Source organism: Rhincodon typus, chromosome 13 (genome assembly GCF_021869965.1).
Source record: "Rhincodon typus isolate 14 chromosome 13, sRhiTyp1.1, whole genome shotgun sequence".
Lineage (NCBI taxonomy): Eukaryota > Metazoa > Chordata > Chondrichthyes > Orectolobiformes > Rhincodontidae > Rhincodon > Rhincodon typus.
Window position 1 is genome coordinate 23,969,390 of NC_063344.1, and position 13,861 is coordinate 23,983,250.

The following is a 13,861-nucleotide window of genomic DNA, read 5'->3' on the forward strand; positions in this document are numbered from 1 at the left end:
TAGAAGGGTCTAGGCCCGAAACGTCAGCCTTCCTGCTCCTTTGATGCTGCTTGGCCTGTTGTGTTCATCCAGCTCTACACCTTGTTATCTTGGGGGTAGCTTATGCAGCTTTGCCTTGTACCTCTGACAAGAAACAAGAGAGCCAGCTACAGCAGCAGCTGTAGTAGGAGAAATGCAACAGCAGCATTTTCTTTAGTCACATGCCCCTTTGCAGGACAGAGGGGATCGACAGAGAATTCCAGCTCCAAGAAGACAGGCTCTCAACGCAAGGTTTCCAGCCACAGGATCAGATCCCTTGACACATCTGCGCCCCCAAAGGTTAAGGCTTTCATGGTAGGTCATGCTGATATCTGCCAACTCTTGGGACAAGACTTTCTTCCAACTTCATCAGCTAGGCACATGTTGCTCATGGCCATCAAGGTAGCAATCGCTAGAGGGCCAATCCATTCCCCATCCCTCAGGTCTTTTTCTGTAAGAAAAGAAAAGTAGATAGAGATGAGGATAAAAAATAGGTTGTGTGGAAGAGACCAGGACAACATTTCTGGGGGATGATTGTGGTACATGGCTGCAAGATGGCAAAGGGATGAAGATGAGTTTGAGTGTAACCTTCCCACATGGGTACATGAAGAAACGTTTGGATAGACAGGAATGGGTACAGATGTAAGGGGTGTTGTTCTGATGAATGCTGCACCAGAGAAAACTGAGAAAGTGACAGGTGATGAGCTTGGATCTTGAACTGCTATGTCGCTCACTTTTTCCACATCCTGCGGTGCTGTCTCCTCTCGGTGTCTCCAAGAGGAAGGGCCCGAACCTCTGCTGCTGATGTCCTGGGTGTCTTCCATGCACATCCATTTGCTTAAGGAAGTTGTCCTGTTCCTCCCATTCTTGGGAAAGTTAAAGACATTGCAGTCTATCAGATTCCGCATCAGGACATCTAAATAATAATGCAATCCTGTGGGAGAGTTTCCAGGTCCACTCTCCACTCTGGTGATTGCTGCAGCCTCTTGTATCCATGTCTAATTGAATGTTCTTGACCCTCCCTGGCATTCTTTTAATTAGAAATCCTTCCTTTCACAAGTTCACCATGGCATCCCCACCCTGATCTCTGACTGATGAGAAAACTTAGAAGCAGGATGTTAATGTTGTGACTGAGTTAAAGAGTCAGCTCCAGCAGAAATAAGAAGCTCCTTCTACAAGATGACAAATCTGCCCAGGCATGGCACACTGGAAAAAAAATGTGGTGGGATGAAAAGTAACTTCTGCATGGTGCCGACTCCAATACTGTCCATTCTGTAAACTTATTGAAGCTAACCACACCCCAATCTTTTCCACATCTTTCTTGGTTTGCATTGTTACTGGTGGTTGAGGAAAGGCAAAAGAAAAGTTTGCACTCTCACTGCAATGAACTAGTGACTTAATCGTGGAGACTCATTTGGAAATGTGAGTGTTTCTTGCCAGGAGTTCAGAAACCTTTACATGTATGTAATGTTCTACAATTTCTTGTAGAGTTATAAGAAAGAAACAACAGCACAGCCCATCCAAAGAAATTAATACGCAAGAAATGATTGGGACTCCACACGGCATAATGAATGTCTCACTTGATGCTGAAGTTCCTGCGTGTCTGCCACTTGGCTGCAAGCTACATATCATGATTTAACCATGCAATTATTTATTTTTGGTTCGGTCTAGACAATGTAAATAACAATTATTAAAAATGAAATCTGCCCTATCGCAGATGGATAATATAAAGTAACCCTTAATTAAAATCTTCACTGCTTATATCTAAAACATTTAAACACATTCCTTCATTTGCCTTGAAGTGACTAAAGAAGCTATGAGATTCTGCACCCATTACATATGCAATGCAAGCTGACTTGGATATTATTAGTCACAATTTGTTTTCTGTAATTGAAATGAGCCAGAGCATAATGGAATGTTAAAGGATAGGGTTGATTTTAATTAGAAGTACAAAATTTACTTTGTCTATTATTTTCAGTTGGTTCAGGATGACCAACTTCATCCGAAAGCACTTAGATAATTTTAGTTTTGAAGTGAAAATTTTGTCCTTACACGAGCAGAACGCAAATTAGTGAGATGTGACACGTTAATCTTAGCCCTTTAGGATAGGGAAGAGAAACTGAAGTCACTATTTTAACCTGTCCATAAGTGTTTAAAACTGCTGTTGCATTTTGCTAGGAGCAATTCACTGACATTCTGCTCCATTCTTGCTCCACTCCATTACAGAATAGAATAGTTGCAGCACAGTTTTAGGTTATTTGACCATTGAGTCCATGCCAATTCTCTGCAAGAGCAATTCAGGCAACCCTACTCCCCTACTCTTTCTCTGTAGTCCTGTAGCTTTCTTTTTCCTTCAAGTACTTATATAATTATTTGGAGCTGGCAACAAAACTTTCACCCATAAACAAAGGTGCACAACTGAGACTGGGGGTTCAAAGATGCAATCACTTCTGACTGTAACTTTAGTTGGTTGTCTCAGTGACAAAGTCATTGGTTTTCTTGCTAGGGGAAGCAAGCAATAAGAAGAACCAAACCTACCCAAGTACCAGGCCTGCAGAGAGAGAGGCAGGGTTAATGATCCCAATGCTGACAGGAAGGAAGGGAGGGTGTGCAGGAGTCCAGCAGTGTGGAAGAACTGCATTTAAATAACCTTCTGCAATATTCCTATTGGATGGTCAGACAATCTGTCTGGTGTTGGACTAACTAATGGCCGAGAAGGCTGAGGTTTCTGGATCTTGACTGGGGCTTGGAAAAAAAACTCAGCAGATTGGGGTCAGGGGTGGTTGAACACTTCAGAAATTTTGCAGCATACAAGGAGGCCATTCGGTACATTGAGTCTGCCCTGACTTGTCTGAATTTCAATCAAATACAAATTTTCAAGGCCACTCTCATTATCTGTAAAGCTGAGGGTGATGCTGAGGCACTTTTAAACCTATGAGTCATAACAGAGATAGACCACTCAGCTACTCAAGCCTGCTCCACTATTCAATTAAATCATGGATACGATTGCTCCTTATTCCTATCTACCCTCAATAACCATTCATACCCTTGCTTATCAAGGATCTACTTAGTTAAATCACTTAATGAGAAGGATGAACAGCCCATGGTTAACAAAGGGAGTCAAAGAGAAAATTCAATCAAAAACTTTTAAGGTGGCTAAAAAACTACTGGTAGGTCATGGAATAATGATTTATTTTTCAGAACCAGCATCAGATGGCTAAAACCTAATAAAAAATGAGAAAACTGATTATGAAAGCAAATTGGCAATAAATATAAAAACAAACTGCAAGAATTTCTACAGGTACGTAAAAAGGAAAAGAGTAGCTAAAGTGAGTGGACCACTGGAGGATGCAATTGGGAAATTGATAATGGGAAATATGGAAATAGCAGGTAACTAAACCAATATTTTGCATTAGTTTTCATGTTGGAAGACATCCAAAAGGAATCAGGTTAGTAAGGTCCTAATGGGAGAAAAGATGTTCTAAAAATCTCTATTACCATGGACAAAATAGTTGACAAACTAATGGGACTGTAGGCAGACAAGTCACCAGGGCCTGATGGCCTACATCCAAGGGATTTGAAGGATTTGGCTGGAGAGATAGTGGAGGTACAGGTCGAAATATTCCCAAATTCACCATATTTCAGGAGGGTTCCAGTAGATTGAAAAACTGCTAATATGATGCCTCTGTTCAAGAAGGGAGACAGAAAATAAGAAACTATAGGCCATTTAGCCTAACATCTGATGTCACAAAAATGTTAGAGTCTATTATTAAGGAAGAAGTAGCAGGGTACTTAGAAAATTTTAATCTAATCACAAAGAGTCAGCATGGTCTTGTGAAAATCACCTTGATAAATTTTCTAGAGTTCTTTGAGGATATAACAATCAGAGTTAATAAAGGGAAATTGGTAGATGTAGTGTATTTGAACTTCCAGAAGGCTTCTGATAATGTCCCACATAAAAGTTTATGCACAAGATAGGAGCTCACGTATTAGGGGTAATACATTAATGAACTGAAGACTGATTAACACACAGAAGACAGACAGTTGGATTAATGCGTCATTTTCAGGTTGAAAAGATGCAACTGGTGGAGTACCACTGAGGCCTTACTTATTTACTATCTGTAGTAATGACTTTAGAGAGGAAGTACAGTGTGAGGTATCCAAATTTGCTGATGATTTAAAAATAGTTGGGAGGGCATACTGTGATGAGGACATACGGAACTTGCAAGGGAATATAGATAGGTTGAGCGAGTGGGTAAAAACCTGGCAGATGAAGTTTAATGTAGGAAAGTAAAAGGAAGAATGAAAAGGCAGACTATTATTTACATGGAGAAAGACTGCAAAATCATGCAGAATGTGGACAGGCTTTGGACAGTCAATAACTGAGTTATTCATTGTAGAATTTTCAGTCGCTGGTCTGTTCTTGCTCCCAAGTACTTATACGGATTCCCAATTTAAACTCAGGTCAATAGTAATTCCAGAATGTTCATGGTAGGTGATTGATCAATGATGGTAATGTTGAGTGTCATAGGTAAAGGGTTACATTCGCACATGACAAGTTGGTCATTGCCTGACACTCATGTGGTGTGAATATTTCTTGCACAAACCTGAATGTTGTTCAGGTCTTACTGCTATAGACACAGACTGTTTCTACAACTGAAGGACAGTTGTAGAATAGTTTGAATACAATAGTTGTAGAATAGTGATAGTTGAAGAATAGTTTTGAACACTGTGCAATTATCATCGTCATCATTGGTGGTTCCTCACAGACAAGGATGACTCTCTTCCACTCTCAAGGTGAGTCCATAGGTGGTATACAGACCAATTCAGCTTCTACAGGCTCTGTTACACTTCGGGGAGAAGGTGGTCACGGGAAGGGAGGGGGGAGAGGATGTGGGAGTGCGCTTCTTTTGCTGTTTTTGCCTGGCTTCCGCTTTTTCCCAACAGCAAATCTCAAGGTGCTCAGCACCTTCCCAGATGTTCCTCCTCCATTTTGGATGGTGTTGGGCCAGTGATTCCCAGGTGTCAGTGGGAATGCCACAATTTGCCAGTGAGGCCTTGACGGCATCAATGAAGCACTTCCTCTGTCCACCTGGGGCTCACCTGCTGTTTCGAAGCTGGGAGCACAGCACCTGCCTGCGGAGTCTTGTGTTGGTCATGTGGATGACATGTCCGGTCCATCACAGCCAGTCAAGGGTGGTTAGTGCCATGATGCTGGGGACGTTGAACCAGTCGAGGACACCAGGGTTGGTGCATCTGTCTTTCCAGCATATTCGCGGGATCTTGCAGAGGCAGTGCTAGTGGTACTGCTCCAGTGCTTTGAAGTGTCTGCTGTAGACAGTCCACATCTCAGAGTCATACAGGAGGGTGGGAACAACCACAGCTCTGTAAATTATGATCTCGGTGTTGGATCTGATGTTGTTGGCCTTGAACACCCTTTTCCTCAGGCAGTGCTGGATCTCTTAACTGAGAGCTGCTTTGGTCCACAGGACACTCCCAAGATATTGGAAGTGGTCAACATTGTCTAATGCCTCCCCATGGACCTTGTTGATCAGGGGTACGTTCCACAATGCCAGGCCAGGTTGCATCTTATGGATGCTCATGGTGAGACCTATGCTCTCATAAGCCCCTGCAAAGGTGCTGACGATGGTCTGGAGTACAGCCTCTGAGACTGCACATTTTCTTTATTCATTCACAGGATGAGGGCATCACTGGCTAGGCAGCATTTATTGTCCATCCCTAATTGCCCAGTGGGCAGTTAAGAATCAACCACATTGTAGTGGATCTGGAGTCACATGTAGTCCAGACCAGGTAAGGATGGCAGTTTCCTTCCCTGAAGGACATTAGTGAACCAGACGGGTTTTTCTGACAATCAACAATGGATTCATGGTCATCATTAGATTCTTAATTCCAAATATTTTATCGAATTCAAATGCCACCATCTGCCATGGCAGGATTCAAACCCAGGTACTCAGAACATTATCTGGGTCTCTGGATTAACAGTCCAGCGATAATACCACTAAGCCATCACCTCCCCTATGTAAGCATCATCTGCCTACTCCAGCCTGATGACTATTATTGTGCAATCATCAGCCTACTAAATGCATGAACTCTTCATAAACCACCTTATCTAAAAACCTAATCAATATCCATTAAAAGGTACTATGGCCTTTTCTAGAGGCTACTATACATATAGAATATGCAATGTATGAGAAATATTACCAGCAATGAACCAAGTAGCAGTGCTAAAAAACTGAAGAATTCCTTCAAGCAGAAAAATACACATTGATAAAAGAACATAATATTTAACACTGTATTCTGAATATGAGAAATTCAGTCACAATTATGAGCCAATTATCTAGCTTTACAGTTTAAATAGATTATTTAATGCATTATTTAAGTTACATGCTTTAAATCATTCCAGGGTGTAGGCATATAAAAGGAAAATATTGCAGATGCTCGAAATCTGAAATAAAAACAAAGTGCTGTAGAAATTCAACAGGCCTGGCAACATTTATGGAAAGAGAAAGAGAGTCGATGTTTGGAGTCTGAGATGACTCTTCTTTTGAAGTAGCGTCATATTGGACTTGAAACATGAACTCAGTTTCTCTCTGCACAGATTCTGGCAGACCTGCTGAGTTTCTCAATCACTTTCTGTTTTTAACTCAGAGTTATATGATATGCATTGGGATATGTGGGAATAAATTACAGGCTATAATTTGCAAGAAAGCGTTCAGTTGCTCACAAACTCCCTTCCAGTCTCGAGCTGAATCCAGGGTGGTCTCCCAGCCTCAACAACCCTCGAGGTGAAGCCTGGCACGGTCTGGAGTCACAGCCTGGTGCTGACTGGAGGCTAGGTGCCAGCGTGGACTGGGTTGGAAGGACTGTTGTTCTATTTTGTCATTTATTCCTACAATCTCCTACAATGTTGGACATTTTATTTCTTTATTTTGAACAAAAGAAAAGTACGGCACTGGAACAGGCCCTTCGGCCCTCCAAGCCTGTGCTGATCATTATGCCCTGACTAAACTAAAAAACAAACCTTTTGCCCATATTTGTTCCGTATCCCTCTATTCCCTCCCTATTCGTGTAACCATCTAGATGCCTGTTAAATGTTGCCAACGTGCCTGCTTCCACCACCTCTGCTGGCAGTGCGTTCCAGGCTCCTATCACTCTCTGCATGAAAAACTTTCCTCGCATATCTCCCTTAAACTTTTGCCCTCTCACCTTGAACCTGTGTCCCCTTGTAATTGAAACTTCAACTCTGGAAAAAAGCATCAGAGTATCCACCCTAACTATGCCTCTCATAATTTTGTAGACCTCTATCAGGTCTCCTCTCAGCCCGCCATCTTTCCAGTGAAAATAATCCTGGTCTTTTTAACCCTTCCTCATAGTCAATGCCCTCGAGACCAGGCAACATCCTGGTGAACCTTCTTCGTACTCTCTCCAAAGCTTCCACGTCCTTCTGGTAATGTGGCGATCAAAACTATACACAATACTCCAAATTTTCTAATTCTTTTTTCCTAAGAACTTGTACTAAAAAGAATGTATACCTGGTTACCTTTGTACCTAAGATGGCGCCAAAAGTGATGACTTGTAAACTTTTCACTGTACTCATCTGAGTACGTGACAATAAAGCAATTCAATTCAATTCAGTATAAACCACCTAAGTTTTGCCCATTTGACTAGATTCCTCATGACTCATTATGATCTAGCCATCTGTATTCTTCCTGTAATCCACCTGAATCCCATCAATTCAATCTTTGTCAATAAAACTTCCTAGCATTTTGCACACAAACAATACATTTAATATGCAGGCACTATGTTGAACATTCCCACACACCCAGTTTAAATAGGTAAGTTGAAATTGCAAAGTTGCAATAAATAGGAGGGGAGGAGCAGAGCATTTGGATTATGCTATATATAAAGAAAGTCTGCAATTGCACTCACCTGAGCGCACCTCCTGTGACCTTCACACCAAGTTAAAATCTCATAAATCTGCAAAATAAGGTTAATTTATTAATTTGCTAATAACTTATTGTGCAAAAGTAATACATTCAGACAAATGAATTGCAGTTATGTTTGTATATGCTTCCTACTCAGTCATTCTAATTGTTTGTCATTTATGGTAAGAACGTTGTAATTCTAAGACCAAAAACGGTATTGCTTCGTGCTAATAGGCCATTTGAAAAATAATCAAATGATCTTGTTGACAGAACCAAGGCAAATTATTAAGGGAAAATCATTTACATACATGTTTCCAAAATATTTTACACTGATTCAAAGCCAGTTTATCTGAACTAGACTCCGGCCATAAAACTAGCCACACGCCAAGTTGACACTGGGTGATTTTGACAATTACAAGGATTTGGGAAGGCTCTTCAAACTTCACCAACTTCCTTAAGAGGACAGGCATAAGTAGGCACACATTTAAAGATTTTTTTTGTATCAAGAAATATTCAATTTACTAAAAAAGAATAATGTGATTGAAAATAGAATGATCCAGCACAGATTTTATTTCCAAGTACCTGTACAGTTTTTAGCAATTTCAAATCAGGAGCAAGGCTGACATTCATTAAAAATGCTTATTTCAGTGATAACCCCATTTATAGTTTAATTCATGAACTTGGACCAAGTTTAAATCTTTGAATAACAAAAAAATCCTTTTTAACAGAAAGAAAAGTGGAAAAAATTACATAACCTGTCTTGCTAACTGATTATGCAAGTTCACAGAATATTCTATGGCTGTGATTATGCAAATGATTTTATTAAAATTGGGAATTTGATTTGTAATTGAACCAACACAATTTCAAATACATTTTTCAACTCTCAAAATCACAATTGTACTCAAAGCAGAAATTCTAGCCCCACGTGTTTATATAAGCGAGAAAAAAGATTTGCCAAGGTGAGGACCTTGCATAAGCATAATAAACCTGTCCAGGCTTCAGAAACTTTCGTTCAAAGTTCGTATAACATCTACAGATCACTGCATGCAGAACCAATTTCACTTTCCAACAGCAGATGGATCTAATAATGACATTGCCACATTCACAGCTGGCTGTTTAGGATACTTCAGAGGAAATTTATAAACCTATAACACATTTGGTAACTTGAGACTTGACGTATGATGACATCAAATCGCAGTATGCAACAAAAACTTCAAACAAATGTTTGAAAAATGTCAATCTGTATTTATCACCCAGACATTTTTTCCAAATACACAGCCGTATTACACTAATACTGCAAATGTTTTCTATTCAGTACAAAATTTGGTAATTTGTTTTATTATATTTTCAATATAGCTAACAGGAACAAAATCTAATATCTTAAAACAACATGGCTGTAACAATGACCAGATTGTAGGCTGAACAGCATGGTTTAAAACTAAGTTATTGCCAGTCGAAGATTTCAGATAACAGATCATTGGACAAAAGTCCAAAGCACTGAGGGAAGAATTCATCTTACACAGAGGGTGGATAGTGATTATGAGAGGTGTCCCTAAGTCAGTGCACTGACATCAACTGCTCTTTTGCAACTGATTCTGTTGCTCAGTGAATTAGACCTAGTTCACCAATGAGCTGTTTACACTGCATGTTTCAATTTTGATTGTCAAAAATATTGATAATTTAATCAATTCCATGGATGATTTATCTTTAAAACTAGATAGGCTTTTAACTTTACAAGAATACAATTTAATGGACTGATTTGAATGATGACCCCACATAACATTACATTGATGCAGTGGAAGTATTAAGGCCAATTTTCCACAGCAAAATCTACTCATTTCAGGCATAATTACAATATTAGGTTCAAGGATGGAAGGTGAGCAGGGAAGCTGTTACTGCCACTACATACTTTCCAACAGTTCAGAAGAATGAGGTGAATCTAATAGAAACCTATAAAATTCTAACAGGACTAGATAGGGTAGATGCAGGACGGATGTTCCAAATAGCAGGGGAGTCCAAAACCAGTGGTCACAGTCTAAGGATATGGGGTAAACCATTAAGGACTAAGATGAGGACAAATTTCTTCACCAGGAGAGTGGTGAATCTGTGGAATTCACTACAGAAAGCAGACAAGGCCAAAATATTGTATGATTTCAAGAAGGAGTGAATTGAGCACTTGAGGGTAAAGGGACTAAAGGATATAGGAGAAAAGCAGGAACAGGCTATTGAGTTGGATGATCACCCATGATCACAATGATTGGTGGAGCAGATACGAATGACAGGATGCTATTTTTGATCCTATTTTCCAAGCTTTGATATTTCTAATGTTGGCAGAACTTTATGCTTGAATGACTGTGGATGTTATACTCAACTACCCATGTTTGTACAGAACTGATGACAGAACCTAACGGACTGCCCATCATTTGTGCCTTAGCCATAATGGGCGTTGGGATTTATCGTGCTATCTGGACATCTGATATTGCTATCATGGCTGTGTAGGAGGGGTGGTTTCCAATGTAAAGGGTCACTTTGTTTTGTGGTGAAAAAAAAATCAAAAAAATACTTTGTTCTCTTTACAGTGCAGCCAGCATGTTAAGTATTCCTGGTCAGCTCACTCTCTTCCCCAATGCCAATGCCATTTCTGATGTAGGCAAACCAGGTACAATTCAAACATCACTGGAAGTCCCTTATACAAGTGAATGTGGCCAATGACCAGCAAAGTTGAATAAAAAGCATGCCCTACTACAGATTTTCACCAGATCAGAAAATTCAGCCCATTTTGTTAAACATTTGGGCAATCTGTTGTTGGGCGCTCCATGCAAATACAGCTTTTCAGAAAGACAGCTATTTTCATGAAAAAATGTTACTTGTCAACTATTTTGAGGTCATCATTTGCTGGAATTTTAATTTATACATATCTCTGGAGATACTTTAATCAACTATCAGCTGGAGAAAGGGCTTAGGAGAGCTATAATGGGGCATGAGAAAACCTTGGCAGATAGGATCAAGGAAAACTCGAAGGCTTTTTACACGTATGTGAGGAATAAGAGAATGACCAGAGAAAGGGTAGGGCCGATCAAGGATTGTAAAGGGAATTTGTGCACGGAGCCTAAAGAGATAGGAGAGATCCTTAATGAATACTTTTCTTCGGTATTTACAACTGAGAGGGACCTAGTCGTAGAGGAGGACAGTGTGAAACAGGCTGGTAGGCTAGAGGTGGTTGCTGTTAGTAAGGAAGATGTGATAGGAATTTTGAGGAAGTTGAAAATGGGGCCTGATGGGATTTATCCAAGGATTCTATGGGAAGTGATCGCAGGGCCTTTGGTGATGATCTTTTCATCCTCACTGTCCACAGGTATAGTGCCGGAAGATTGGAGAGGGGCAAACGTCATTCCCTTGTTCAAAAAAAGTGAATAAGGATAACCCCGGAAATTACAGGCCAGTTAGTCTTACGTCAGTGGTGGGCAAATTATTGGAAAGGGCTCTGAGAGATAGGATTTGTGATCACTTGGAAAGGCACAGTTTGATTTGTGATAGTCAGCATGGATTTGTGAGGGGTAGATCACGCCTCACAAACCTTATTGAGTTCTGTGAAGAGGTGACCAAACACGTGGATGAAGGTAGAGCAGTGGATGTGGTATACATGGATTTAAGTAAGGCGTTTGATAAGGTTCCCCATGGTAGGCTCATGCAGAAGGTAAGGAGGTATGGGAAAGGGGGAAATGTGGCAGATTGGGTTCAGAATTTGCTGACCGTTAGAAGATAAAGGATGGTAGTGGACGGAAAATATTCAACAAGGTGCTCAGTTATGAGTGGTGTACCACAAGGATCTGTTCTGGGTCCTCTTCTATTTGTGATTTTTGTAAATGATTTGGATGAAGGAGTGGAAGGGTGCATTAGTAAGTTCACGGACGATATGAAGGTGGGTCGCGCTGTGGACAGTGCGGAGGGCTGTTCTAGGTTACAAAGAGACATTGACAGGATGCAGAGCTGGGCTGAGAAGTGGCAGATGGAGTTTAACCCTGAAAAGTGAGAGGTGATTCATTTTGAAAGGACAAACTTGAAAGCAGAATACAGGGTTAACGGAAAGATTCTTGGCAGTGTGGAGGAGCAGAGGGATCTTGGGGTTCATGTCCACAGTTCCCTGAAAGCTGCCACCTAGGTGGATAGAGTTGTTAAGAAGGTGTATGGTGTGTCAGCTTTCATTAATAGAGGGATGGAGTTCAAGAGCTGTGAAGTTATGCTCCAGCTATACAAAAGCCTGTTTCGGCCACATCTGGAGTATTGTGTCCAGTTCTGGTTGCCTCATTACAGGAAAGATGTGGAAGCGCTGGAAAAGGTGCAGAGGAGATTTACCAGGATGTTTCCTGGAATGGAGGGAAGGTCTTACGAGGAAAGGTTGAGAGAGCTAGGGCTTTTCTCTTTAGAACGACGAAGGATGAGAGGTGACTTGATAGAGGTGTACAAAATGATCAGAGGTATAGATAGAATGGACAGCCAGAGACTTCTTCCTAGGGTGGAGGTAGCTATTACGAGGGGGCATAGTTTTAAAGTGAGTGGAGGTAGATATAGGGGAGACGTCAGAGGTAGGTTCTTTACTCAGAGAGTGGTCGGGGCGTGGAATGCATTGCTGGAGCGGGTAGTGGAGACGGCCTCATTAGCGGCATTTTAGCAGTTATTAGATAGGCGTATGGATGATGGTATAAGGTAGGGGTGGAAGTTAGATAGACCTTAGGATTAGAGTAAAAGTTTGGCACAACATTGTGGGCCGAAGGGCCTGTACTGTGCTGTACTGTTCTATGTTTTATGTCAGATATGTTACAATACACCTCTGGAACAGGTGGAATTTGAACTCAGACTGCTGGCCCAAAGGAAGGATATTACCACTGTTTCACAAGAGCTGTTTTTGCCTTTGTATACTTATCAACTAACAGTAGGAAATTTTAACTCCTTGCACCTGGAGGTAACTGAGCAAAGTGGGAGCTTCAGATCCATATGTACCGATGTTTCTTATGTCACAGCTACTTCAAAAATAATTTTCTCAGCCTCTTTAGGTGCCTGGATGATTCAGATGAGGGTCCCACAAATAAATGCATATTGTGATCTCTTGGTTGATGGACCCAAATGCAACTCCAACTGCCAAACAGATGGCGCATTCACTGGGAAGGTTCTGCTCAGTAAAAGTTGGCTGAGATCCTTTAAAGTGTAAGCCTTATTTCAGTGGCCTCAGTGGAGCAAACCCACAAAGAATGTTTGGACAATAGTTTCTATGTGCTGTACCTTTTTTTGTTTTGTGAAGCAGCCAACACCCAGATTAACCTACCTGCTAGACATGTTTGGGCAACATAAATTGTAGAGGTCACAAGTGAGGTGCTACCTCTTCAGGCCAATTTGAGCTGGCCAGCATAATTAATAATGTTTGGCTCCTAAAATTGACTGGGCCGCCCACTGCAGCTCTTGCACTGGTGGCCTACACCTCACGGCCAAAGAATCAACACTGCCATCATGTGTGTTAAAGTACTGATGTTTAGAACTTAGATTAGAATCATGCTCAGGTTGAATGGATAAGTAATCCCTGAGCTGACAAAGATTCTGACTGCATTATCTCATACCAATTTCCCACATACAGTGGACTCTTGCACAAATTAATTCAGTGCCAAATTTCCTGTGTCATTTAGTAATTTAACAGTGAACAGTATTCTGGGCATCATAAAAAGTTGCATTCATAAAGTAAGGTGTGTAATTAAGTTTGGGCAGAGTAGAGTATTACTGGTTTCCACCTAACTTTGCTGTAATTCCTTAAGATGTGTTTAATGCTATGAATGGATACCCGTAGTGGAAAACATTTCATTCTCATTTTACAAACACAAATAATGCTGAACATATTTAAAAATTGT

The 13,861-nt window shown here is 40.8% G+C and overlaps 1 protein-coding gene across 1 annotated transcript in view; it reads right to left on the bottom strand.

Moving 5' to 3' along the window:
- Positions 1-13,861, bottom strand: part of anos1b (anosmin 1b) — a 135,415-nt gene that overhangs the window by 81,592 nt on the left and 39,962 nt on the right. Inside the window, exon 2 of the mRNA XM_048604656.1 lies at positions 7,969-8,016. Within this exon, the coding sequence (XP_048460613.1) occupies positions 7,969-8,016 (48 nt within the window). The remainder of the gene's footprint in view (positions 1-7,968; positions 8,017-13,861) is intronic.